This window comes from Chionomys nivalis, chromosome 3 (genome assembly GCF_950005125.1).
Source record: "Chionomys nivalis chromosome 3, mChiNiv1.1, whole genome shotgun sequence".
Classification (NCBI taxonomy): Eukaryota; Metazoa; Chordata; class Mammalia; order Rodentia; family Cricetidae; genus Chionomys; species Chionomys nivalis.
Genome location: NC_080088.1, coordinates 73,003,086 through 73,030,995, shown reverse-complemented (window position 1 = coordinate 73,030,995; position 27,910 = coordinate 73,003,086). Strand labels below are relative to the sequence as shown.

General features: G+C 54.3%; 1 protein-coding gene across 1 annotated transcript; it reads left to right on the top strand.

The window, feature by feature from the left end:
* Positions 1–8,948: 8,948 nt before the first annotated feature.
* Ephb3 (EPH receptor B3) lies at positions 8,949–27,480 on the top strand. The gene is made up of 16 exons (XM_057764373.1): positions 8,949–9,409; positions 17,354–17,418; positions 18,524–19,196; positions 21,312–21,467; positions 22,267–22,617; positions 22,723–22,847; positions 23,024–23,183; positions 23,269–23,377; positions 23,620–23,672; positions 24,580–24,702; positions 24,789–25,036; positions 25,471–25,686; positions 25,804–25,953; positions 26,042–26,235; positions 26,339–26,494; positions 26,596–27,480. Exons 1-16 carry the CDS (start codon positions 9,316–9,318, stop codon positions 26,702–26,704), a joined length of 2,982 nt encoding a protein of 993 aa, XP_057620356.1. The 5' UTR covers positions 8,949–9,315; the 3' UTR covers positions 26,705–27,480.
* The last annotated feature ends 430 nt before the right edge of the window (positions 27,481–27,910 follow it).

Sequence of the window (27,910 nt, the reverse complement as noted above, 5' to 3'; positions counted from 1 at the left end):
CCTGTCCTGCCTGTGGTTGTGTCTGTGGTTGTGTAGCCAATGAAGGACAGTTCACTGAGGACAGCTGGAAGGAGGGGAGGTTGCTGGGGACAGACGGGAACAGTAGCCATGGGACTTCTAGCGTGGCTGCTATTATTATCTCTGTCCTCCAGGATAGGAAACTGGGGCTTAGAGAGGAAACATGGCTTAAGGTCCCATCCAAAGTGAGTGACGTGCAAGTCCAGTTCACTTGATTGTAGACCTCACGTTCTTTTTGAGGAGCTTGAGGGGATTGTTGAAACAACTGCTGTGGGCCGGGCGGTGGTGGCGCATGCCTTTAATCCCAGCACTCGGGAGACAGAGGCAGGTGGATCTCTGTGTGTTCGAGGCCAGCCTGGTCTACCAGAGCTAGTTCCAGAATAGGCTCCAAAGCTACAGAGAAACCCTGTCTCAAAAAACCAAAAGAAAGAAAAAAGAAAGAAACAACTGCTGTGTAGCCATGGCTGGCGGAGTACTCACCATCCAGTCACTGGTCTCAGACTCAGGCAATCCCTCTGCCTTAGCCTCCCAGGAGCTGGAGTTACAGGTCTATGTCACTGCTCTGCCTGAGCCTGTATCACCGTATTTATAGCCCACCCAACAAGAGATAGGTGGCGTGTAGGGGCAATTCATTTGACCACTGTGGTGGTTTGGATGAGAAATGCCCCCATAGTCTTAGGCATTTGAACACTTGGTCCGCAGTTGATGCTCTTGTTTGGAAAAGTTTAGCAAGCCTGGCCTTGCTGGAGGAAGTATGTCATTGGGGGTAGACTCAAAGAAGAAAGTCCCGCCCACTGCCAGTTCTTTTTCTGCTTCATGCCAAGGGTTCAAGATGTGACCTTTCAGCTTCCTGTTCCCTGCTGCCATGCCTGCCCACCAGGAGGCTTCTTAGCCCTCTGGAGCCATAAGCCCAGATAAACTCTTTCTTCTTTAGGTTGCCTTGATCGTGGCATTTTATCACAGCAACACTAAAGTGACCAGTCTAGTCACAAACACTAACTTAACCGCAGCTAAGCATTTAGGAGCCAGCTAAAAGGGAATCTCAATCCAACACACAGTAGAAAAGGGCCTAGTAGCTATGGTGGCAGGACATAGATAGCCAGATGCCAGGCAAGGGAGGAAAGGACGTGTGGAGCTAAGAAGGAATAATGGGGCTCCACACCACCTGTTTGGGGGGCACTGTGTTAGAGCTGTGTTTCACCATGCCATGGAATCCTGGAGAAGAGACCATGAGGCAGGGGTACAGTGAAGATGGCTATGATTTGCACATGCTTGGTTTGAGGTACCTGGAGATGCCCACATGGAGATACCCAGGACCCAGCGGGTGTATATGGTCAGGATCATGGGAAAGAGCCATGTAGGTGGCTGTTTTCCCGGAGGGTACTGTGTGGCATGAAACTCAAAGGACTGAGGAGAGAGCCTGGGGACCACAGTTGGGGCCTAGGGAGATCAGAACACATCTAGCCTTGGGATCTTGGAACAGTGTTTCATTCATGCTTGTGTGTCAGTGTGACTCGCTCCTCTTCCTGTCCTACCTACTCTTGCCGCCTGCCTTGCCCACGTCAGTCATTCATGACAGTTCAGCATCCTCACTATTTCCTCAGCCTCGCCTCGCCTGGCCTCCCTTTGTAAAACTGCCCTTGTTTTCCAGCACAGCGCTCATGACTGAGCCCTAATACGTGGATCGTGTCAGTAGCTGCATGAAAACCGAGACCACACCAACCTTGCTCATTGCGGTATCCCTGTAGGAAGAGGAGAGGGGCCTTGGCTTAGCCCCTTCCCTCGCTCCACCTTCTCCTTCTGGGGGTGCAGGGGGCCCCGAGTCACCATTTGTTAGAACTCTCTCACATGTCTGCGACCCTGTCTCATCGGCTTCACTAAGTCAGTCCTTGGGTACACAGTTTACACTGTACTCGGAGACCGCGTTCTAGCGTTCCCTGAGCTTTGTCTTGATGCTCTTTAGTGTGGGGTTGTCTATCGGGCCGGCTGAGCAGTTAGCTCAGGTAGAGTTGGGAAGGTCCTCCAGTGGCCACTAGGTGGCCCTCAGATCTCACTAAGGTCTACCTCCATGTGGGGAGATCAAAGCACCCCTACACGCTATAGGCTACATCTCCCCCTTACTTAATTAATTAAAATTTCAGGTAAGGCCTTACTCTAGTCCAGGTTACCCTAGAACTTCCTCTGAAGCCTGGGCTAACCTTAAACTCACAGTGATCCTCTTAGCTCAGCCTCCAGGAATGCTGGGATTACAGCCATGAGCCATCACGCCTATCTCTTCTTACTTGTTTGATGAAAAAAGAATGCTAAAGCTCAGTCTTCCAGAGCACCCGGCCTAAGTGGGAATGGTGGGCAGCACTGACTAATAATAGTCGGTGTGAGTAAGCAGCAAACGGCACTGTCTAAGCACCCCGGCTATTACAGGCTTTAATCTCGCCCGTAATCCTTATGTCCTGTCCTGAAATTGGTGTCATTGTCTTACACGTGAGAAATAGAAAATTAAGGAGATGAAGGAGCCTGGTAATCACAGGCAGGGCCAAGTTCCCCACCTTCCTATCTCTGTAGCTTCCATTTCCTCCCAGCCGGTGGCTGGTGAGCAGGAAAAGGCTGTCAAGCTTCTCCTTAGAGGGGTGGCGGTGTGGGGGACAATGACAATGAGAAGCGTCTCGCTTCTACTGTGGGAACTGGACACAATGGAGGACCTAGGTCACTTCTGTCTGCCGGGAAAGAAGCCCCCGCTGGAATTGAACAGTCTAGTGCTTGAGCAGGTTCTGGGGAGTAGGGCCAGTAGGAGAGAAGAAGCAGGCATCCAGATGAGAGCTCCCCACCTGAGGCCGGTGCAGAGGGCCTGAGCTTCTGGAGACACAGGCAGGGCTGGCACAGACTTGCAGTATCACCCTACCGACCAGGGCGAGGATACTTCCTTTGGCAAGAATCTGGGCCAAGAGACTCTGAGAGTCTCATTAGCCCCAATGGCCCTGAGGGGACATTTGGGAGAAAGGGACCCTTACTCCTGCAGTAGCACTGAGGGAAGAAAGGAAGAGGAAATACAAACCCCAAAATTCTTCTCTAAGCATTGTTTTACAAAGTCATGGGCCAGCATAGGCCTCTGCTTGAGGCCTTGAAACCTGTCTGCCATGGTTTCCTGTGTCCCTCCTCTGAGCTGCATATCCTTAATTCAGAGAACACACTGCTGACTGCTATCACCTTCTGAACCACACCTCCACCTTACAACGTGTAGTGTATTATGATCAGTACCTGTCTTTTGATTTTTATGTTGAATGCATGATTGTGTGTGCGCGTGTGTGTGCGTGCATGCATGCGTGTGTGTGTTCATGTGTGTATGCATGGGTAGGCCAGATATCAACATTGCCTCCCCTTGAATTATTTTCTTCACTGGACCTAGAGCTCGCCAGTTGGCGAGACTGACTGGCCATCAACTCCCAGGAATTCTCCCGTCTTCATTCCTCAGTGATGCCATCCTGGGCACTTGCCTTGGCATACAGCATTTTACATGGGTGCTGGGGATTTGAACTCAGGTCTTCATTCTTACGAGACAAGCACTTTCAGGGGCCATCTTCCCAGTTACAATCCCATTGTTCTCCCCTTCTCTGGCCCCAATGAACAGGCAGCTTTGAAAATGCCCCTTTGAGCAGACCCTGCCTCCGAGCAGAATCTCTAGGGTTGAGCCGTCTTCCTTTTGGAAGCTGCCGGGTGACTCCAGTGTGTTTTGGGTCTGAGCGCCATGTTGCGCAGCCCATTGTCTCTTTCCTGACTACATCCTCTGATTTCCCAGCCTCGTTTGGGTTTTTGCACACTGCCTCCTTCCTAAGGAGGCTTCCAGGGACCTCACTGGGAGTTGTCCAGTGCCCAGTCTCTATCTCTTTTCTGTGGTGTCCTGTGCATATCCTGTAAAGCCAGCACTCCCCCCGCCCCACCTCCTCTCCCCTGACATAAACTCCTTTGTCTGTAGCAGGAGCTCTAAATGGTCTTAACTACTGGTTTACAGTTGCATATCTGTGCCTGGCTCATGATAACTGTTCAATAAACTGACTGAACGTTAAATATCACTTTGAAATCTGTCTTCCTAAAATCTCCCTCTGGCCCCTGTTATTCCAATCTTCCTAATTAAACACAAAAGCCCAAGTCTTCTCCAGGTCTTAACTTTCTCTGAGGGCTATGGATGTCGGTCCTTAATTAGTACCTGTGAGTCCCTCTGGGTTCTCCCTGCCCTCCTGAGCAAGGATCTGCCTTCCTCTTCCTTCACACATCAATGTTTCTTCAAATAGCTCCTAGAAAAAGGATGCGGACCTCTCTGCACAAAGAGACCACTTGCAAACGCAGCACACAGGCCTGCTCAGAGGCTCCCAAAGTGCTCCCCTCTCGGGAAGATGTCTAAAGATCCTCTATCCAAGAGCACAGGGAGGACTTGTCAATACTCGACCGTTTCTTCATTTACCTCCCCTCAAGGGAAGCCCACACCGAGCCTGTGCTCTAGAAGAGACACTGCAGAATAACTTCAAGAGAGTGGTGATGTTCAGCCACGCTGGGTAGGAAGGAGAGAAAGGCCAGAAGCTGCCAAGAGTCACTAACAGGCTTTGGGATAGCCAAAAACTTCTCCATGGCCCAAACAGCCCAAGGCAATTAATTCCCAAAAGCGATAGTGGAGGGAGAGACCCATGCTTCTCACTTCCTTTGAATAGATGGCTAGGAAAAGGGAGAAAGAGCTGGACTATCTAGAGCCAACTGCTGGGAGCTTTTAGGGTAGCCAGACTGTTGGCCTCTTAGGACTTGGAGACTGGGCTTGGGTAGAAGCAAACTGCAGTCTTCTCATCCCGTCCCCAAGGACAAGTTGATGGACTGGTCCCTGAAGTGCAGCTCAGGTAGATGCTGGATGCGATCGACTAGCCTTCTCTGGGCTGTGGCTCCATTGACTTCCTTCCTCTGCGGTCCATTTCCTTATCTGAAAATAAGGGGATTTTTGAACTAGATATCAAAGGTCCCTTCAGCCCTTCCTTTAGGGGACTGATGATAAAACAGGAAAGTGGGCATGACTCCAGAGGATAATTGGACCTGAGCTGCCTGCCATATTGGATATAATGCTTGTCAGCACAGTAACATCCAGACTGGGGTACAAGGGAGAGGTGAAAAGCTTATCTCCACATCTTGCATGATGTGCATGGAGACTAGCGAGGCTCAAAGAGCTTTCAAAGGACTCACACAAGGCTGTGTAGGCAGCAGGTAGGAATAGCAGATGGTTATAACTCCGTGTGCCCGATCTCCGCAGACTGGCAATGACTGTATGGAACATCACATGGATAAAAGAGTCTGGGATTGATTGATAATGTCTGCCTCCGGTTTGGGACAAGGAAGTGGCTAAAAGTATCTTGTGCTTGCATACACACTGACTCATTTACGCTGTTAGTGAGCAAGTACATCATGCAGGTCTTTATACTGGAGATCAGTGGCAAATAAGAAAAGTCCTTACCCTCGGGAGACTCGCGTTCTATCGGGGGAGACAACATGTGTGTAAACTAATGTTAATTATGTAATCTTAGCCAGTGTGAACCACAACGTAGGCTAGACATTGATGGTGTGGAGAGGAAGGAGGAAAACTGAGGGGCCAGACAGGTGACATTTAAGCTGATATCCAAACACTAAGATGGAAGGACTCCAGGCAGAGGGAACAGTCACTGCGAAATCCTGGACTGGCACTCTCAAGTGCCAGGGAGACCAGAGCTGGCTGCTCGGAACAGACAGAGGTCAGCAGAAGAGGTGGGAATGGAGGTGTGCCCAGATGGATGTCTGACAGGCCGCCCAAGTCCAGCTAGTACATACCCAACAAACCCCTCGGTCCCTGCCCCCATCACGATATCATCTCCACTTCTCTACCTGTACTTGGCCTCCTCATCTCCAAGTCCTTTCTTTTCCTTCTCTCTAAAGGAGGCCCCATCTTCCTTATGGTTTGGACCACTATGGAACAACCGCGTCCACTACTGTCTCCTCTGGTCTCCTCGCCTCCTCCCTGGTCTACAACAGAAAGTCTCTAAAGCCTTTATCAGACCACTTCCGCCACTGCATCTTGAGACAAGTTCTCTTCCTCTGTTTTGTCCTTACATGTGTGCTAGCTCATCAGGCATACAGCTTTCTCCTTTAAAGAAACCTGGAACCGACAGTGTTTGTGGAGATGATTTGGGAGCTGGACACAGATACTTGGGTTCAGACAGTTCACCATCTTCTTACAGACCCCACAGCTGCTGAATGTTTGGGCTTGCCAGTTTGAACTCGGGTTCTTCTGAGCATCAAGATTCCTCCTAAAATCAAACAGGCCAACAACAGTGTGGGCAGAGACACGTTTTTACTATGGCCTAGCTGTTTCCAGCCCAAGAGCCTGTTCTTTGGCTTCCTTGGCATCTCAGCTTGGAAAGATGAGAGAGTTTGGGCCTTCTATGTAGTTGGCTTTCAATGCCAGTGGGTCCACCTGCCCCCATCTCCTTTTTTCCCCAGGCTGTCTTTGGTGCTGTCCAGTCCGGTCAGGAAGCATTCCCGTGGGAACCATGCTGCCAACATCCGGCGAGGACAGGCCCCCATTACCTGCCCCTACTGCCTCTGCTATCAGACCCAAGAACAAAGGAGCTTGGTGCCTGCCGCCTGGTGGGCTGTTTGTCCAGGGCGAGGCCTAGCCTGGCACAGATGTTGAGTAAACAGGAGTGCCAACCTCACCACTCTGCCTTTCAATAAGCAAGTCTTTAATTGGAATATGTTGCCCCTAGGCCACCTGCTGAAAATTCACCCTGGTCAACACCAACCAGCTTTCCAGGATGGAGAGGGCTATAGGGCAAGCCACCACCCCCCCTCTACCTTGGGATCTCCAACCCCACAACTGAGAGTTGGATAAGATGGTTTCTAGCATCCCTTCTGTGGACTAGAGCTTTGTTAGAGGTTTCTAGAAGCCTTTAGAACTTAAGAATGGATTAGGTCTCTGAATAAGGCATCCCACCCCCAAGCTCCAAGCTGCCCAGGGAGACAGACAAGCTCTTTCAGGACGATATCTTCAAGCTCTGGATTCATGACCTCACCCACCCTGGGGGGTTTTCCTGAACTGGAGTCTTGGGGTGGTTTTGGTCAAGGGAACAAGTCCACTGTGCTTCTGAGGCCATCTTGAACCTAACTCTCATTCTTTGGCCCAGAAACCAGAAGGTATGTAAGGAAGGCTCTGGGGGACCATGGGACGATCCATGTCCCTTACCCACTTCAGACAGTGAGAGAATGTGTGGTGGTGAAGCCTTCAGAATTTGGTACATGTCAGAACCATGCTGCAGAAACTCTGACCCTAACGTCGGAGGTGGGGAAGGATAACTCAGGGTTCTGTTTTGAACACACATTGATGCTCCATAGTTCTTTGGCGACATGAAGTGGGTGTCTGTAGCTATGTAGTCCTGAGTTCAGCTCCTCCTTCTTTTTTAGCTGGATGACTTGGGGGCAAGCTGCCAAATCTTTGTACACATGAGTTTGTCTCTGTCTTTTTTCTTTCTTCAGTTTTGTCTTAAAAGGAGGCTATAATAGCACCTACCTTGAATAAGTGTGGGCTATTGTTTAGGGTGTTTATTGCACCTTGTAAATGTTCTAAGAAATGAGCCGGCGGAAATCCATTGCCAGAACCTGGAGGTTCCCTTTGATGTTTCTGAGGACTGCACCCCTCTCACCCACATAGTCACAGATTCTGGCAAACTCTTTCCCCTAAATACACTTCAAACTTGTCCTTGTTGGTTCCTCCTCAGAGCTATCACCCTCATCTAAGCCACCATCCTGACTACTGCAGGGTCTCTTCACTAGCTCCCAGGATTCTCTCTTGTTTCTGTCTGCTCATCCTCCCCAGGTCAACCATGCCAATCTGATAGGGCAATGCCCCCTGTTTCAAATGAGCTCTGAAGAAGGCTATAGAATGAGTCCCCATATATATGTATACATGGGGACTCATTCTATAGCGCCTCCCCATATATATGTATACATATATGGGGACTCATTCTATAGCGCCCCCACATCTACTTCTCAGCCTCTTTTTGCCTCTCATCTCTGACTCCTCACCCAAGTAATTCTGAATTTTCAGATTCTTGGATTCTAGGTCTTATCACAAAGTGCGTGTTCTCTCACTGGAAATACGCGCATAACTCATCTTTCATATTGTCACTCAGATGCCGTTAGCGATGATCCTCATGTGTGCTTTAAAAATCTAGGTTCTTTCTCTGCAGGAATGCTTGTTATCCCTGGCTGTGAGCTTTAAACATACCTCCACAGCTCACATAGCTCAGGATAACACAGGCTTCTCTGCCCTAGCCGTTCTTTGATACATTGGGGGATTGGGAGTGCTCAAAACTATTTATTAAACAAATGATCACATCTAAAAGGACAAATAAATAAACCCTTGAGAAGCCCTGGGAGCAGTCTCTGACAGTGTGGCTAAACTCCACCCCCAGCCCTTTCCCCACCTGCTAAGGCCTATGCTAGATCTGGACGTGCATGGGAGAAAAAAAAAGCTAGCTAGAGACCCAGGGGTCTGCTAGCCACAGGGGGGCGCCCCCAGCTCGTTCTATCACTTTCTAGGACTCATGCTGGTTACTAATCGCCAATGGGCGAAAGGGGCGGAATTATCTGGCTGATGGACAGTGTGGCTCCGCCCAATCTAATTCATCTTTTCCTTAGCTCCTCCTGCTCCAAGCCCCAAGACACCGAGGGTGGGCTCGGTGGAGGAGCGGCCAACTGAACTCCAGCGGAGTGCTCTCGCAGCAGAACCAGCTGGCTGGGCGGTCTGTGAGTGGGCGGCCGGTCTCTGGGGGCGTGGTCGGAGTGTTGACGGGCAGGCCGATGGGCCCGCCCCTCTCGCCCAGAGCGGCCGCTCCAACGCGAGGACCAGTAGAAGTGAGTACGTGAGCGGCGCAGCTAGATCCCGGCTCCAACCTCGGACGGCGCACGCACCCGGAGCCCGGGATCTGAGCTCGGCCCGCCGTGGACTGTACCCCGAGAGCCGCGACCACCTGCGCCCTCTGCCTCCCGAGTCCTCCAGCGTCGAGTCACGCAGCACCCCGGATCCTCCTGGACCGGTCCGTCCAGATTCCCGCGGGACCGACCTGCCGGCATCTCCCCGGAGCGCGGGGTTGGGCGACACCTCGGTTACGGAGCCGCCCGTCTGCTTTGCGCCCCCTCCCTGCCGGGATCTCTTGGACTGTACGCGAGCCTTCTCCTCGGGCGCCCTCGGCCCCGCCGGCGCGGCCCCGCTCGGCCCCCCGAGCGCCCCGGGCTATGGCCCGAGCCCGCCCGCCGCCGGGGCTTCTGCCGCTGCTCGCTCGGCTGCTGCTGCCGCTGCTGCTGTCCGCCGGCTGCTGGGCGCTGGAAGGTGAGCGGCGTCGGGGTCCCGCGCGCTATCAGGGAGCCCCGCCGTGTGGGGCCACGGGCTGAGCACACGTCTAAGGAAGGAGGCTCTGGGCTCTTGCCGGCTCCGCAGCCTTGCTTGGGGGAACTGCTGGCAGCTGGATTCAGCACCATCTCCCAAAAGCCGCAGTTCGGCCGTGGTTTTTTGTGGGAATAGCCGACACTCTCAGCAGAGAAATGAGACCCTCGGGGTTTCGCACCTCGGAAGGCGAGGAAATGTGGGCGACCCAGCAGACAAGGCAGGGACTGCGGGACTGGACGCTTGGGCGGGGTGAAGCGGGACTCCCCGGGTTGGGGGGCTGCGCTGGTTGGGAACCCGTTGGAGTTAACTGTGAGCGTGAGTATGTGCACCCGGCTTTGTCAGGGGATGGCTGCGGGGGTGGAGAGGCGAGGGGCCTGTCATTGTTTATGGTTTCTCAAGTGCCAGCTACACATGAGGTGTGTGTCTGTTGTACACATTCTCGGACCCACCCCACCCCCACTTCTAGCAAGACCCTCTGTGGACTTGGGCTTCCACTGAACCTCACAAATGAGGATTTGCCCGGGTAGCTCCCGAGCCGAGTGGCTACTAGTCATCCGCGGCGGGAAAAGGTCAGCCTTGTCTGTGAGTTCTGTGAAACCTACTAAGAGTGCTGCTGCTGCTGCTGCTGCTGCTGCCGAGAAAAGACTGAACTTGAACAAACAAACAGCCCGAGTGTTACTGGCCCAGAAAAGAGAGCTCACACTTACGCCACTTGACATGAACCCACAGGGAACACCGGCACAGGTCACTAACACAGGCTAGAGTCACATACAGTTCCCCCGGTGTTACAAAAAATTGTAAACCCTTTCAGAAGAGGAGTGAAAGCTTCCCTTATTGTGGAGTGGGGGAGCAGCACGGAATTTGAGGGAAAACTGGTATATAGGCAGTACTTAAGGTTTGATGCCTTGGACAGATCTCGACACTTTTAGTTGAGGAACAAAAAACGTGAACCCTATGAAATTTGGTTCCGTCTTTAAATTCACAGTGTAAACTTAAAGATTGGAATTTAAAAATCGCTAAAACAGTTCTTAGAGGTTTCGGGTGCTTTGGAATTTCCTCCAGTGGGGAAATTGTCCCCATTATTTTGGAGCCCACTGTGCTGACAGATGTATTCACCTGGGTAGACACATGCAAATTTAGACAGAGGCACCACCGAGGTTGCACCCACACTTAGACACACTCACCCACATGTGTGTGATAGGATCTCAGGCGTGAGAAGCCAGTGTGGGGCTTTGTTGTTGATTGCCTTAAGGGTGTGAGCCAGGGAGCCTATGGAGTTCCCAGGTCTGTGATGTGACTGTCTTAGCTCAGGAGAGGCAACACGGGGCACAGGCACTCTGGGACATACACTTAGCAGAGCTGTGTGTCACCTGTCCTATGGCCCCTTTTGTGGAGTGTGGTAGGTAATGGTGCAGAGTGGAGTGTGTGGGAAAGTGTGGCTTGGGGAAGATGAGTAAAGCTACCCAAGGAGGCCCTTCCCTTCCTCCTGTTCTTCCCTCACAATCCTCAGACCCATTGAGGCAGGCCCTAGCGAGTAGCTGGTCTCCAAGTCTTCTGGGCCAGGGAGTGACTGAGAGGCCCTTGTGATCAGCTGTGAAAGGGAGTCAGAGCAAGTGCTAGGCTGAGGGACGCTAGGCCAGTGAGGGTGTCCCTAGAAAGTGGCAGGGCCTACAATTGTGGCTTTCATCATTGCCTTCATTTTTGCAATGCCTCAGACCCTGTGAGAGAGAGAAGAGACATAGGTGTTGAGTAGAGCCCACCCTTATGTCTACCTGCTTCCGGTTCCTGCTCTCACGTGGGAACGGTACCTACCAGACTGAATTGTTTTTGTGTGGACAGGACTTAGCCCAGTTGTTGCGATTCAAGGACTAGCTGTTGTTATTACTATTATTACCCCAGGGTGGCTCTTAGCGGAGCTGTGAGAAGTGTCCTTCTCCTGCTAAAGGGGCTGAAAGGAAGACATGATGAGGAAAAAGCTGGACTGGAAAGCTGAGGCATAGGAGGAAAGAGATAAAAGAGACCAGACCCCTGACCAGATAGCAGCTGTCTTCTGGGGCTTGGAGAAAGTGATGGGTGGACTTCAGGTCCTGGAGACTGTGTCCAGTGTGGCCTCTGATGATCCATCACCAGCTCCCAAACTTTTCAGGTGATTTGTCCTTGTATTTCGGCTCTCTGCAACAGTGTCATTGCATGTAAACTCAGGGTCTCTGAGCTGGGTGGGAGTGCTGCCCACGGTGTACCCACAAGTTGGGTTCTTCCTGACACCAGGTTTCTGTTCATTCTATGCACACTTGGAGTTTACCAAGATCCCAGGATCTCATCTTACTTTTCCATTTGGGTGGAATCAGAATGTTACTAGTCCTTTCTAGCTGAAAAATTGCCACTCCCCCCCTTTACGCTTCGACTGCCCCACAGCGCAGGCGCGAACACATACACACACACACACACACACACACACACACACACACACACACACACACTGCCCTGGGAACTGAGGCCACTTCATCGCTCACTTTTCCTTTAAGCATTTTTCTCTGGTTCTTCGTAGCCCAGATCATTCTACCAGTCAGGGCCATGAATAAGTGGAAAAGGGGTGTTCAGTGGGGTGAAACAAGCTAAAAACGGAACCTGGGAGGAGGGCTGGTGTCTGAGCCACAGGTCAGTTGTATGTATTTGAAAAAGTCCCAGCTGGGAGACAACCTTTCTGTGAAAAGAGAAAGAGCTCCTGCTTGTAAGAGGTGGGGTGGGGACATCCCACTTAGCCATGCTAGTTAAGTCCTCACTGCAGAGGAGCTGGCCCTGGGGGAGAAACAGCAACAAGCCTCTGTCCTCTGAGGTTAGCCCGTGTGACCCTGAGAATGTGGGAACTGCCAGGGGTCACAGCCCGGGATTATGGTGGATTGCTTACCACCTCTTTCTCTTGTCTCTGGGATTCCTCCAACTACCGCCCCCTGCGGCCCCCACCCCCGTTTTTATTTGTCACCTGAGCTTCAGATCTGAGGAGAGACAGCAGCAGGCATCTAGGAGAACCAATTTGTTTCTCACTGCCCTGCTCTCGGCCAGGGCTGCCACCGCTGCCCTAGCAGCTGAGAGCTGAAGCCTGGGTTGTTGTGGGCAAGGCCTCGCCACTAGCCTTCCACTAATCAAACAGCAGAAGAGGCTGAATCACCAGGCCTGCATAGTTTGAAAATTGTAGGCCTGCCTGTTGTGCTGAGTCAAACTGGTTTGTCAGGCTTGGGCAGGGGGAGGTGGCAGCTGGGTACCTGATGGGGTGGGAGTGGCCCCTTGGCCCTAGGGCTATCCTAAGGCCAAGTCTCCCATGGTCTTCCCCCTCAACTCCTGGTTAGACCACTGGACCAGCAATCCCAAGGAGAGATGGAGGCCTCCTGCCAGGGCCAGCTGCCTACAGTCCAGGCTGACTGGCAGAGCCAGCCAGGGTGGGAACATTGAGGCCCTTGGGCTCCCTGCCCTGTGTTTCTCCCCTCTTCTTCCTCTCAGGTTTATTTAATTATAAATCCCCATGATCTGAGGGGAAGAATGAAAAACAAAATGTGTTCTCTGTTCGGAGACCGTCCCCTCCCCACCATCCCTGATGTGGGGACCAAGGATGTGAAAGTGACCCTGGGGAAGCCAGGCAACTCAAAACAAACCAAAAAGAAACAACAGCAAAAACCTCCATTACAACTACCTGCTTATGTGTACACACATACCCCTCAGATCCTAGAGCAGGGTCCCCCAAACCCTTGCTGGCTCAGGCCTTCCCAGCTGGTACATGCACACACACAAACTGACACATGACTGGAATAAGAAATGGGGAGCCTTGATCCCCTGCTTGGGAACAAGGTAGGGACTGTTAGGATGAGGACAGCAAGGGTCGTTTTCTCCGACCTATCACAGACTTCAGGGCACCCCTTTCTGCCCAGACCCTGTTCTCCTCGGCCCACCCTACCCCCTGCTTTCCTAACCTTGACATATGACCTTTCCTACTACCTCAGAGTCCTCAGTTTGGTTTAGGCCAAAGGCTTCTTAGCTCTGTCTCTGTTTTTTGTTTCCTGGGCCCTTGGTGGCTCTTCTGCTCCATGGTGGAGTGTTCTGAGTGACTTGGAACTGGGAGGTGCTATGGGGTCTGGTAACGCAATAAAGTTGAGTGGGCCTGACCCTTCACGAGGGCAGACAGCAAGGCTCTCAGCTTGCGCTCCTGCACTAGTGTGGTCAAATGAGACCCTCAGAGACAAGCCTGGGCATCCATAATGCCCCCATTGGGCCAACTCTCCAACTTAAGTACACCAGCTCCTGAGCCAAACTGCTGAATGGCGCTTCCCTCCTGAAGTCTTAGGACTCCTCCACACGCTGCCATTTTTGCTGCCAGGGAAGTGGCTGGCTGCTTAGGCAGGGGCTATACCTGGGGAGGCCGCACCCAGCCACACCCAGAATCATCTCAATGCCCCTGCCCCACCCCCAGCCTTGTGACCTGCCTGACAGCTCCTGCCTCAGCTAGGACAACAGGAAGCTGAACCGGGGTTGCCCTGCCTTTGTGAGAGGCAGGACGAGAGCACCTTCTCCCAGCTCTTCCTTTGCTCTACTACAGATACCCCAAGGAGGAACAGCAGACACACACTGAGCATGTAGACCCTCCAAGTTGTCACACTTACTTTAGTGAGAGTGGTGCTTTTTTTTTAGGAGGAGGCAGGATTTCTCTGCATAGCCCTGACTGTCCTGGAATTCCCTCTGCCTCCAATTCTTACTAAGGATCTTCCTGCCTCTGCCTCCTGAGTGCTGGGATCTAGGGTGTGCGCCATCACCTCCAGGCTAATGGTTCACGGGGCTGTAGTATGTTTTCCATTCACTGTGTAAGAGAGGGTTATGATCTAAGAAGGGAAATCTTTATATGCAGGACGTGTAGCTGTGCAGTTGTCTGTAAGTACGGTGTCCTGTTGGATTGGATGTGCCTGTCCTTAGGAAGGCTGTGTGGCCAAGAGAGGGCCTGCCTAGAGCTAGCTGGTTCTGTGTGGAAGGCAGATTCGCTGCCTGGAACTGGCTAAGGAGACTAATCCGTTTGTGCCATGTGCATCTGTGTCTGAAAAAGACAGACTAGCTGTGTGGGGGGCCGCATGCGTGTTCGCGGGTGGCTATGGCTCTGTGTGTATTTGTCCACCATATGTGTTGACTTGCCCTTCTTCGGTCCGGTAGTGGGAAACAAGCCCAACCGCTGAGACCTGGGTCCTGCCTGGGCAGTTGTGTCTGTCCACAGGTGAGAGCCACAGCGTCGCTGTCACAGCTCCTTGCTATGGCCGTGGCCCTGTGGAAAATGGAAAGGGTCCATCGAAGCCCCCGTTCCAGATCACCAGCCTCCCAGTGACTTTTCGGGGTCTTGGGGTGGCCCCCCTTTCTTATCTCCTTCCACAGCCCCCTGGTGGGTGTGGGCCCGGTGTGTAAGCAGCAGCTAGGAGTATTTGCAGGTTTGCTCACGTTGCTCTTTTGTTCTTAGCCCCTGTGCTGTGTCTTCACCGCAGAGAAAAGATCTCCCTCCTGGTACCATGGGCAGATGGGTGCTATAATCTTCAGCCAGCCCTGGGTACTGATACTCTGTCTGCCCTAGACCTCCCTCCCGTGCTTGGGGCCGACTGCAAGGAACAGGCCCCTCCTCTCCCCAAAGAAGTGGGGAAACCAGAGCGGCCCGCCCCCTCCCCACCCGGGTGACCGGAGCCCGGGCCCTTCCTCAAGGCACACAGGCCTGGAAACCCAAGTCCTCTGCTCATTAATGGGAAAAATGTGCCGAGATTGAGCGATGGCCAAAGGCTGATCCCCTCCCTCCCTCTCCAGAAATTAAACAGAAATGAAGAGCCTCCCTCTCTCCCTCCTCCTGCGCCCGCCTCCTGCCCTCCCTTCTCTCCTCCCCCTCCCCTCCTCCCGGAGCCAGCGCAGGGCTTGTTTTAAACTGTGGAGGAATCTGGCTGAAGGGGGAGGGGGCTGAATATTTGGGTTTAAACAGTTCCAGATGGGTTTGGCACAGGCTGAGCAGAAGGAAGTGAGGGAGAGGGAGGTGGGAGGCAGCGCGCGGGAGCAGTGGGAGCCCTTGCCTGCTCCGGCGGGCGGGCAGCGGCGGGCGGCGGCGGGCAGACAAGCAGGCGGACTGGCCGGCTGGTTGGCTGGGGGAGGGGGTGTGCTTGGCTCTGCGCGGATCGGCTGCTCCCAGAGACAGGACTATTCCAGGCTGCCGGCTGGGGAAGAGGCCACTTGGCACTCTCCGTCTCTGTCGATGTCTCTTTGGGCCTCCTTGTCTCTTCATCTTACTGTCTGTTGTAGTCCGCTGCCCAGCATCCCTGCTGTCTGGTCCCAGCCTGCCAGAGTCCCTCCTGCTTGGCCCATCTTCTCTAAGCCCCAGCTCTGCCTTCCTATCTCTGGGCCCCTGCTTTTTGCCCATCTCTGCTTCCCTGAAGGACCACCTGCCAGATGTGTGTCTGTTGGTCTGTCTGCCACAGAAAGCTGGGACAACGTGCCTTGTGGCCGGCCCTGAAAGGACTACCAGCTGTGTAGCTCTAGCGCCTGGCTCCCCGCAGTGCATGCCTGCTACACTCTACCCCTGCGCTACCCGTCCACTGGCTTCTCTGCCAGGTTCTGCAGGAACATGTGGGGTTCAGATCTTCTAGGGACCCTCAGCTACCCCACCAAGATGTGACATGACAGCCTCTCGAAGTTCTGGGGCAGCCCTGCCCATCAAACTCATCGTTGAGGCTGTCTTGACTCTCGGGCTACAGGGAAGAAGTTGGGAGTCCCTTCCTTTCCCGGTATCGTGCTAGGTCTGATCTTGGAGTCACGCTGTCTTCAGTTGTCTAGCCAACGCTCAGAACTGGGCTTTGGGGATGCAAATTTGTGTGTGGAACATTCCCCTCCCCTGACTGAGCTAACGGACCTGACCGGAAACCCCAAGCTCGGAACAGAGGGGGGATCGCCCTGAGACAGGGAGGAAGGCAACTCACCTGACTTGGAAATCCAAGAAAGATTTCCTGGAGGCAGAAGTTCGGTTGGGACGCAGTTTCTAAGCTTTGTTTGTTTGTTTTTAAGACAGTTTCAGTGTGTACCCTAGACTAAGCTGAACCCCCACCCCACCCATCCTCTCAGCATCAACCCCACGGTGCTAGGATTACAAGCATGTGCCTCCCCGCCCGATCTCTGGTCCCTTCAGAGGGACTGGCTACTGAGTCAGCTGGACCTGCACTTGCTCACTTGAGCTCCCGTCGGCGCCTTGCCCCGGTCCTAACAGCTTTACCAGACTACACCAACTCTATTTAGGCTTCAGTCTCCTGTAGAGGACTGTGAGCAGCGGTTTCTCCGTGGTTCTCATGAAGTTTTGAACCAAGTCCTGGGCATCAGTGGCCCCTTTTTCCTCAGAGAGCATCCGCGCTTCAGCCCCCACAGGTGGCTGAGTGGGAGGCTGGGAGCAGGCCCCGGCCTGCTGCAGCTCTTCCCTTCCCTCCCCAGGGCAGCGTATGAGGCTGGGCCTTTGTGCTGGGAATGGAGTCAGGGGAGGCCCGGCTGTGGGTCTGAAGCCCACAGCCCTTTGTTCCAGGATAAAGGCCCTGCTGGCCCCTTTGTGTGGAGATTAGCAGAGCCTGAGGTGTGTGAGCCAGCCTTTGCTCCAGCTTTGTTACCCAGGCCCGGGGTCAGAGGCAGGCCTCTACCCCCAGCCAGCTAGACTGACTGACATCTTTGGAATTGTGACACCTCTGGGGATGACTTCAGGGTCACCTCTGGGGAAAGGGAAGGGCTCTTTGGAGATTTGGGAGAGGTTGTGCCTGCTGGGAACTGTTTTCTTACCGCCTTCGGTGGGTGACTTCCTCATTCTGAGATAGGCTGACCTAACGTTTCCTCCTGATGTTCCCCCAGAGACCCTCATGGACACGAAATGGGTGACATCTGAACTGGCATGGACATCTCATCCAGAAAGTGGGGTAAGACGTCCCCATCTTCTCTACTGACTATTGGTTGGTGTCACACCTTCTCCCTCCAAGGTCCGGAAATGGGCTGCCTCTGGCCTCACCTCCATGAATGTTCGTGTCTCTCATTCTTCTGTCTGTTGTTCCGTCTTTGTCCTGTCACACTGACCTGGTGGCCCTTCCAAGTCCATCCATCCAGACCATCCCCCTCCCACCCAGGAGGCAAAGCTGAGCATAGTGGCACGTGCCTTTCGTCACAGAGGCAGGAGGATCTCTGTGAGTTCCAGGACAGCCAGAACTACATAGTGAGAACTTGTCTTTTTAGGGGGAAAAAAAGGAAGGAAGGAAGGAAGGAAGGAAGGAAGGAAGGAAGGAAGGAAGGAAGGAAGGAAGGAGGGGGGGGGACCAACCAGGAAGCCTGGGCCCCAGCTCTCTACCACACTGCTGTGTGCCTTGAGCAGGGCGATTGACTTTTCTGGGCCTCCATTTCTTGACTATTAAATTCCTACCATTCTAGTCTCTCTCCACTATTGGAATGAACGTCCCCAGGTGGCCTTCGTGGCTAGGCTGAGCCCTGGGGCCCTAGGTGTGATGACAGTACAGGCTCTGCTGTCACCAGGCCACCTGTGATGTGGGCTGGTCTGCCTCTTCTATAAGCCTTGGATTTCTTGTGGAATTTTCGTGACAATGAAATGTGTCTGTAGTGTCGACAGCCAGCGTTCACCAAATGCTTTCTCTGTCAGGCCAGATTAGCCAAGTTGCGCTATTTAGTTCCTCGCAACCTCATTTAATTCCAGCCAGCCCCACTCAGTGACGAAACCGAGATCCCCAAGATCACACACACTTAGGACTCAGCCCAGGCTTCCCAAGGTCTCAGTGCTGTTCTGGGTGCTCTCTTCACTGAGTTCTGTATTCCTCGGGTATGTTAATCATCTCTTGGTTTTGGACCGAGAAACTGAGGCACCGAGAGGTGGAGTGACATGGTCACCCAGTAAGCTGGGTTTTGAACCTGTGTGTGTATGCTCAGCCACCTGCCACAGAAGCACCCCGTGAGGTAAATGCAGCAGCCCCAGACACGAGGGAAATGGCTCATTCTCTTTTTTACTTGGTCCACACTCAGTGGGAAGAAGTAAGTGGCTACGATGAAGCCATGAACCCTATCCGAACGTATCAGGTGTGTAACGTACGTGAGTCCAGTCAGAACAACTGGCTTCGCACGGGATTTATCTGGCGGCGGGAAGTGCAGCGTGTCTATGTGGAGCTCAAGTTCACCGTGCGAGACTGCAACAGCATCCCCAACATCCCCGGCTCCTGCAAGGAAACCTTCAACCTTTTCTACTATGAGGCTGACAGTGACGTGGCTTCGGCCTCCTCTCCCTTCTGGATGGAGAACCCCTACGTGAAAGTGGACACCATCGCACCGGATGAGAGCTTCTCCCGGCTCGATGCCGGGCGCGTCAACACCAAGGTGCGCAGCTTCGGGCCGCTCTCCAAGGCCGGCTTCTACTTGGCCTTCCAGGACCAAGGTGCCTGCATGTCACTCATCTCTGTGCGTGCCTTCTACAAGAAGTGTGCATCCACCACCGCTGGCTTCGCGCTCTTCCCCGAGACCCTCACGGGGGCGGAGCCCACCTCGCTGGTCATTGCCCCCGGCACCTGCATCGCTAACGCTGTGGAGGTGTCAGTGCCTCTCAAGCTCTACTGCAATGGCGACGGGGAGTGGATGGTGCCCGTTGGCGCCTGCACCTGCGCTACTGGCCATGAGCCAGCTGCCAAGGAGTCCCAGTGCCGGGGTAAGTGGGGCCTGAGGAAGGAGGGAAAGAAAAGTAGACTCGAGGAAGAGAGGAGGAGAACCAAGTTGAGGGTGCATTTGCCTGACATGCACAAGTCTCTCTACCTGCAGTCCCCAGGACCGGAGAGCTGAAGCAGGGGAGATTAGGAACAAGAGAGATGGAGGCTTTAAGTGAACTAGAGACCTTGTGAATGCTTGACAAGCCCCGCGAATGAGGGCAGACCTTCGAGGCTGGCAGGGATGCCCTCTTGGTCCTGTCCCCAGTGTCCACTTAATGGCGAAAGTCCTAGAGGGCCTCTGCTGTGGGTATCACCTTGTCCTGAGGGTTTATGTTTCCTGGGAGGCTGTGTGTATGGCACAGTAGTTAGAGGCCGAGTCCCCCCTGTCCCCAGTCCTCACTTTAACCACTTCTGTGAGCCTGTGCAAGTTATCCGACCATGCTAACCTTGGCTTCCTCCTGCAAAATGGAGCAGTAGTAGAGACTGTCTCCCAAGATTGTAAATGGGGATGAGCAAATGAGTCCCTGCCCCAGGACCTCGTGTCCCCGTCTGCTGGGAGTCGTCGGTCCCAGGAGTGTGCAGACAAATGGAGGATAGGGATTGTTCAAGTCCCTGTTCACAGGCCGGGTGGGAGACTGGCTGAGTCTCATCAGACTTCCTGATCTACTGGCTTCCCAGCTGTTCTTGCCTGAGCCTCACCACTACCCTGCAGAGTGATTCCAGTTCTCTCCCTATTTTGCCAAAGAACATGGAGACTCGGGGAGGTTCTGCTCGGCCGGCCTCCCAGCTAGGGAATGTCGGAGCTGGCTTTAAATCTCCACCCAGAGTTGAAGTCCAGCAAGGGGTGAGGGTCTTGTCCACTTCTCTGTGGGACTTGTGATGGTGCCTCCCAGAGTGGGAATGGCTCTTATCATAGCCCCCTGTGTGAGGGGGCCAGGCCATCAACCTGGCCTGCCTTGTGAGGCCCCGGTTTGGGGTTGTCTCACCAGCCCCCCCCCCCTGCTTCTCTTTAGGAACCTGCTGGAAACTTCCTCTTCCCAAGTGTAGAAAGCGGGTGGGGGTGATGAGCCTGACAGCCTGAAGAAGGGCTAACACTTTGCAGGTCCCTGGCAGGAAGTGCAGGCTGGTTCCCATAGCAACCAGGCTGGCCTGGCCTCTGCCCCCTCCCCCACTGGTTCAAAGAACTAGGATGGAATATCACCTTCATGAGGGGAGATTAAACCCTAAAGAAGAGCACAGCCCCAGCTCTAGGCCTCAGAAAGCTTGGTGACCTCCCACCCTCCCAGAGGTCATCACATGGGTGGATTGACAAGTCACTTCAGTGTGGCCAGGACAGTCCCCAGTCATGCCCGTTATCCTGTCTACAATCCCAGTGCCCTTTTCACTCTGTAAATATTCTGATTTTTAATAATAAATATTATGGCCACCCTACGCATGGGGAATGCGCAGAGCCCGTGCCACAGGGACGAATGTGGTTGACAGAAGAGATGGGAAGGGGTGTTCAGGACTCTGGGCTCAGGAGTCGCTTGGGACAGGTCCCCTGGGGGCTTTGAGACTTTGAACTCCAGGTGACCCCTGCCTTCTTTCTGTTTTCTTGCCCCCTCTTTCCTCCTCTTCTTACTCCTGCCTAGCCCTCACCCCTGCCCTGTTCCTTGGCGGGTGGGAGCTGTCTGCAGAGGGGGCCCTACCTCTGACTGTGGCACGATCCTTGAATTATTCTCTTGGCGTGTCCTTAGGGAAAGCTGGGGCATCTCAGCGGGTACAGGGTGTGAGGCCCACCCGTGGTCTCATCCTATCCCCTCCTCTTCTCCCTGCCCTGTGTCAACGAATCAAACTGTCCAGGTGGTGGACTGATGTCCTCTAAGGCACACAGGTGGGGGGTGGGGAGATAGGAATGAGGAGGGATCTACTGACGGTGCGGGGGGGGGGGGTTCTCTGTGAGGCAAAGGGGCCCTTTGCAGCCGTAACTGGAGTTGGGCAACACAAGCATTGCTCCTGTGGTCTGGAGTTGGAGGGGCTAAGACATAGGCTGGGAAAGGCCAGGTTCTCTCAGGAGGGAAGGTTGGAATGTCTGCAGAGAAGGGACATAATAAGCGCGGTCCTCTTTTCTCTTGCAGCCTGTCCCCCTGGGAGTTACAAGGCAAAGCAAGGAGAGGGACCCTGCCTCCCCTGTCCCCCGAATAGCCGAACCACCGCGCCAGCTGCCAGCATCTGCTCCTGCCACAGTAACTTCTACCGTGCAGACTCGGATTCTGCCGACAGTGCCTGCACCAGTGCGTGAGCTCCTCTCTTCCCCTCTGCAGGCCTCTCCTTCTGGGGCCAGCCAGAGAGCTGAAGGCAGTGAGATAGCCCCTCCTTCTAGATGGAGAAGCTGAAACTTAGTCAAAGGCAGTGAGATAGCCCCTCCTTCTAGATGGGGAAGCTGAAGCTTAGCCGAAGACAGTGAGATAGCCCCTCCTTCTAGATGAGGAAGCTGAAGCTTAGCCAAAGGCAGAGAGATAGCTCCTCCTTCTAGATGAGGAAGCTGATACTTAGGGGGTTAGATGATTTGCACAAGATGTCTCCTAGGAGGCAATTGCTCTTGAATGAGAATCCAGCTTATCCCAGCTACCTGCATTTTAACTAGGGACCTGCCAGCTCATTGCTCCTTTGGCTGCTGCATTTCCAGCCCAGATGTAGCCATAAGAGGTCCTACAACCTAAGGGTGTGCTGGTCCCTGCTCTCTCCCTGTCTTTGCCTTTGGTACACCAGACATTGTACCAAGTGCAATGGATATAAAAGAGAGTAAGGTATCACTAAGGACCTTAGCATCACATTGTGGAAACAGATAATGACCACGTAGTGTGCTAAGTGCTGAGCCTCAAAATGATGGGAGAGGACAATCAAGATAGGCTTTGGGGTCGGGGGGGGGGTGACACTGCCGTACATCTTGTATGGTAAACAAGAGTCCTGTCTCCCCAGTGAGGAAATAAGTGCAGGAAGATTTTGTGTTTAGGATTCAGTGCCCAAGGCAGAGTGGGCAGGAAGGTGGTCCTAGGCCTCTGACTTATTTCTCCTTTTATGTCCCCAAAGCCGTGCCATCTCCACCCCGGGGTGTGATCTCCAATGTGAATGAGACCTCACTGATCCTTGAATGGAGCGAACCCCGGGACCTTGGTGGACGGGATGACCTCCTTTATAACGTCATCTGCAAGAAGTGCCACGGAAGCTTGGGGGCTGGGGGGCCCGCAACCTGCTCACGCTGTGACGACAACGTGGAGTTTGTACCTCGGCAGCTGGGCCTGACGGAGCGCCGGGTCCACATTAGCCACCTGCTGGCCCACACACGCTACACTTTTGAGGTGCAGGCAGTCAACGGTGTCTCAGGGAAAAGCCCTCTGCCACCCCGCTATGCAGCTGTGAATATCACCACCAACCAGGCCGGTGAGACGGGGACCTGGGTCTTCTCGCCATAGCTACAGAGGCTGAGGGTTCTTTAGGAAGGATGCCCAGGCTCAAGAGTCCTTAGTCTTCCTTTCTCTTCGCCAGCCCCATCCGAAGTACCCACACTCCACTTGCATAGCCGCTCGGGGAGCAGCCTGACCCTGTCCTGGGCACCCCCAGAGCGGCCTAACGGGGTCATCTTGGACTATGAAATGAAGTACTTTGAGAAGGTAAGAATCGCAAGGAGCAGGAGGAGGCTTGGGGCAGAACAGGGGCAAGACTACGCCCAGATAGTATTAGGGACCTTTCGGTTCGGAGCCAAAGCACCAGGCAAGCTTGGTGATGGTTGAGGGTCAGTCGGCTCTAAGACCTACCTGAAGATGCCTCCATTCTCGTGGCTTTGCAGAGCAAAGGCATCGCCTCCACCGTGACCAGCCAGAAGAACTCCGTACAGCTGGATGGGCTGCAGCCTGATGCCCGCTACGTGGTTCAGGTCCGGGCTCGCACAGTGGCGGGTTATGGACAGTATAGCCGCCCGGCTGAATTTGAGACCACGAGTGAAAGAGGTACACCCCTATGCCACTGCATGCCAGCCCCTGCGCCAGCTCATCTTTCTCGTGCCTTCACTCACCGCCCATCCTTCATCTCCAGGCTCAGGTGCCCAGCAGCTTCAAGAGCAACTCCCCCTTATTGTGGGCTCCACCGTAGCCGGGTTTGTCTTCATGGTGGTTGTCGTGGTCATCGCTCTCGTCTGCCTCAGGTACTGGCAGGCCATGGCCTCCCCACAAACTGACTCAGACTCCCACTTAGTATTATAGCGTTCTCCCTTCACAGCCGCAGCCATCCCGGGCCCGGGCTTTCCTCGCCTAGTCCAACCCACCCTGTCTTCTGTGCTCGTCCCTGCTCCCAGAGACTCCAGCCCCTACCCGGAGTCCCGGGATATGACCACCAGCCATGGGTTCCCACACCCAAACCCTTGCCTTCTCTACTCTGCCCCTGCAGGAAGCAGCGCCATGGCCCCGACGCAGAGTACACGGAGAAGCTGCAACAGTACAGTGAGTGTCACTCTGTCACCAGTGTCCAGCTCCTACAGGCTTAGAGACTCCCTCCCTTCTCCTGACTGGCTGCTTCTAGTAGGGTTCCATTTCCCGACCCCTCCCTCATTCCACGTCCCCTGAGCTTGCTAGCCCTAGAGTCTAAGATGTAACCCCTGTCCCAAAGGCTGTAAGTCCTGTGGGAACAAGGTACCGCCTGCACACAGGGAACAATTAGGTGCTAACTCCTGTCGCAAAGGACACCGAGAGTTCAAAGAGGAAGTGGCGGGAGGAACAGGGTTTACGTTGGGGGAGGAGGGCATTCCTGGCTCAAGGAGCCTCTGGAAGGAAGTGAAGGGCGTGCAGTGCCCGGCTGTGTGCCCGGCTGTGGGGGTAGTGAGAAGATTGGTTTGAGAGCTGTGAGAATGCCAGGCTGAGTAGGGTGGCCAGCCCTTAGGAGGGTCCTAAACAGCAGGCAGAGTTTGGACTTGACTCTACCGCAGGTAATTGGGAAGGCTGTCAGTTGTGGAGGAAGACAGTGGACGTATTGTTCCAGGAAGACACCGGGCAGCTGGGTGGGAAAAGTGCAGGGGCAGAGAGCCCAGCCGGGAGGCTATTGCGATAGTGTTGAAGGCCTGGACGAGGCTGGGCGGTGGGAAGGAGCCAGGGGAAGGATGAACTGGAGAGAAGCGAGAAGCATGATGAGCGATGAGGGAGGAAGACAACAAGAGGAATCCTGGGCGTCTAGCTCATGTGGTTCCTCAGCATTCCCGTGGGGGAGGGGCGGGATACGGGCCTGGCACAGAGGAACGGGCAGGCTCAGCAAGGAGGCCGTCAAGAGTGCACCCAGCAGGGCCGGTCCCTGCCTATGAACTCCCTGCCTGTGGCGTGAAGTCCACCCTCTTGTGCCCGCCTCTCTCCCCAATAGTTGCTCCTGGGATGAAAGTTTACATTGACCCCTTCACCTACGAGGATCCCAATGAGGCTGTCCGAGAGTTCGCCAAGGAGATCGATGTGTCCTGTGTCAAGATTGAGGAGGTGATCGGAGCTGGTGAGTAACCTGGGAGCAAGGCAGGGATGGGTGGAATGCCTGGAAGACCCCAGAAACACCATGTGACCTGTGCCTGCGCTCCTCAGGGGAGTTTGGGGAAGTGTGCCGAGGCCGGCTGAAACTTCCTGGCCGCCGGGAGGTGTTCGTGGCCATCAAGACGCTGAAGGTGGGCTACACCGAGAGGCAGCGGCGGGACTTCCTGAGCGAAGCTTCCATCATGGGTCAGTTTGACCATCCCAATATAATCCGCCTAGAGGGTGTGGTCACCAAAAGTCGTCCAGTTATGATCCTCACTGAGTTCATGGAGAACTGTGCCCTGGACTCCTTCCTTCGGGTAAGAGCCGCTTCTAGTCCTCTTCTTTCCTGAGCCAGCTAGGTCGGGCCAGTTATGCCCACCGTCAAGTCAGAGACCCTGTTCAAAGTCTGCACATCTTGGGAGGTAGAATGGTATGGGGAAATAGCTGGCTTAAATGCCAGCTCTGCTCTTAACTGCCTATATAATCTCAATCCAGCAAATACTTGCCTTCCCTAATCTCAGCCACCTCGGTTATAAAACAGGGCTGGTAATACATTCTAGATTCTCACAGGGACCGCGGGGATGCTGCGCACGAGCCGCACAACACATAGTAGGGCAGCTGACAACTGTCTCTGTTTAACACATCTGTACACTGCTGAAAAGCGTGTTCTCAGGGAGCTTAAAACAGGCAAGCAAGCCAGGGGCCTATGGGGAGGCAGCAGGCCCCAACTGAGCCTACCTCTTGCCTCCAGCTCAATGATGGGCAGTTCACAGTCATTCAGCTGGTGGGCATGTTGCGGGGCATTGCTGCCGGCATGAAGTACTTGTCCGAAATGAACTACGTGCACCGTGACCTTGCTGCCCGCAACATCCTCGTCAACAGCAACTTGGTCTGCAAAGTGTCTGACTTTGGCCTCTCCCGCTTCCTGGAGGATGACCCCTCAGATCCAACGTACACCAGCTCCCTGGTACAGGAAGCACCTGGGAGGGACTGGAGGGAGGAGAGGGCTGGCCAGGCAGGGGCTCAGGACTGGGAGGGGTCAGCCTTGAGCCATGAGGTGATGGGCATTTCCTCCCATGGCCAGGGAGGGAAGATCCCTATCCGCTGGACCGCCCCAGAGGCCATAGCCTATCGGAAGTTCACCTCTGCCAGTGATGTCTGGAGCTACGGAATTGTCATGTGGGAGGTCATGAGCTATGGAGAGCGACCCTACTGGGACATGAGTAACCAGGATGTGAGTAGAGTTGAGGAAGAGTGGTGGCTTGGTGGGAGGTGGCAGGGTGTGGAGGGGAGCTCACTTCAGATTCCCTACCTTTATCCAGGTCATCAACGCTGTAGAGCAGGACTATCGGTTGCCACCCCCCATGGATTGCCCCACTGCCCTGCACCAGCTCATGCTGGACTGTTGGGTGCGGGACCGAAACCTCAGGCCCAAGTTCTCCCAAATCGTCAACACATTAGACAAGCTTATCCGCAATGCTGCCAGCCTCAAGGTCATCGCCAGTGCCCCATCTGGGTCAGTGTCCCAACTCCACAGAACGACAACCCAAACCCTACTTCCCAGCCCTCTGGATGTACCAGGTCACTCTTTTTTTTTTTTTTTTTTTTTTTGTCCACAGCATGTCCCAGCCCCTCCTGGACCGCACAGTCCCAGACTATACTACCTTCACGACAGTGGGCGACTGGCTGGACGCCATCAAGATGGGGAGGTATAAGGAGAGCTTTGTCAGTGCTGGGTTCGCATCCTTTGACCTGGTGGCCCAGATGACTGCAGAGTAAGTGTACCCCCGAGGTACAGGGACTGTGCAGGAGCTCCGGCTGAGCACTGGGTGGCAGGCAGAAGGGAAGGGACTGACGGCCGCGTTTCTGTCTCTAGAGACCTGCTGAGGATTGGGGTCACTTTGGCGGGCCACCAGAAGAAGATCCTCAGCAGCATCCAGGACATGAGGCTGCAGATGAACCAGACCCTGCCTGTGCAGGTCTGACACTCAGCTCCACCCGGGGGCGTGCTACCCCCAGGACTGCACGAGGATTCTGACCAGCCCGCCAGACTTTGGGATGTCTGGCCTTTGGCTGTGATCCAGAAGATGGAAGTTTTGGGGAGGACCCCTTGCTGTGACTTCTCCAGGCCTGTGCTCCCTCCCAGGAAGTGTGCCCCAAACCTCTTCATATTGAAGATGGGTTAGAAGAGGGGGTGATGACCCCTCACCAGATGCCTTGGGGCCCAGGCCTTCCTGCTCTCCAGTGGGGAAATCTTCACAACTCAGATTTGGCTGTGCTTCAGTAGTGGAGATCCTGGTAGGGTCAGGTGGGGGTAAGCCTGGGTTCCTCAGGCCCCAGCCCTGGCAGGGGTCTGCCCCCACCAGGTAAGCAGAGAGTATCCCCTCCCCCAGGAAGTGGAAGAGGGGACTCTGGAAACGGGGAAATATGGCGCCCCATCCTGAAGCCAGCTGGTACCTCCAGTTTGCACAGGGACTTGTTGGGGGCTGAGGGCCCTGCCCCACCCCTGCCCTTGGTGCTGTCGTAAAAGGGCAGGCAGGGGCGGGCTGAGGAGCAGCCCTTGCCTCCCAGAGACTGACTCACAGAGCCAGAGATGTGTGTATGTGTGTGTACATGTGTGTGTGCGTGTGTGTGTGTGTATGTGAGTATGGGGGGTATGTATGTGTGTGTTGTACACATGCTTGCCTGCACAGAGAGCATGAGTGTGTACAAGCTTGGCCCCGTGCCCTGTCGTGGGGCCACCTGGGCAGACAGTGAAATAAAGGCAATAAGATGACTCTTGCCCTTCTCCTTCCTCCGCCCGAAGTGGGACTACTCGATTCCTCATGTTAATCGCTCCTGGCTGCCAAACCCCCACAACTTCCCGGAGTCGGCGGGAAACAACAGAGGCCTAGCCAGGCCTAGTTTCTCTTTCATGGTTCAGCCCCACCGTGCCGAGTGTCCAACAGACTTCAGAAGTGGCATGTTGACTGAGGCCAGCAAGCCATCCCAGAATTCTTTGCTTCTGTGGCTCAAGGCAGCAGAGTCCCTGAGGGAGAGCCAGAGGGTTTGTCAGTTCCCAGGGTCCCCTGACCAAGTGTAAGACGGGTCATTTACAGACAGAAAGCCAGGAATGGCTCCTCTTCACTAAGCATTTAGTGCGCCCAATCTTGGAGCCAGAGGCCCTGCTTACTTCCATGTCTTATTTCAGG

What these genes read in the sequence shown, in the direction of transcription:
- Ephb3 (XM_057764373.1), top strand. Translation starts at nt 9,316, where the DNA reads ATGGCCCGAGCCCGCCCGCCGCCGGGGCTTCTGCCGCTGCTCGCTCGG. An exon ending in AAATGAAGTACTTTGAGAAG is followed by an intron (nt 22,848 to 23,023) that starts GTAAGAATCGCA and finishes GTGGCTTTGCAG; the next exon opens with AGCAAAGGCATCGCCTCCAC. An exon ending in TGAGACCACGAGTGAAAGAG is followed by an intron (nt 23,184 to 23,268) that starts GTACACCCCTAT and finishes CTTCATCTCCAG; the next exon opens with GCTCAGGTGCCCAGCAGCTT.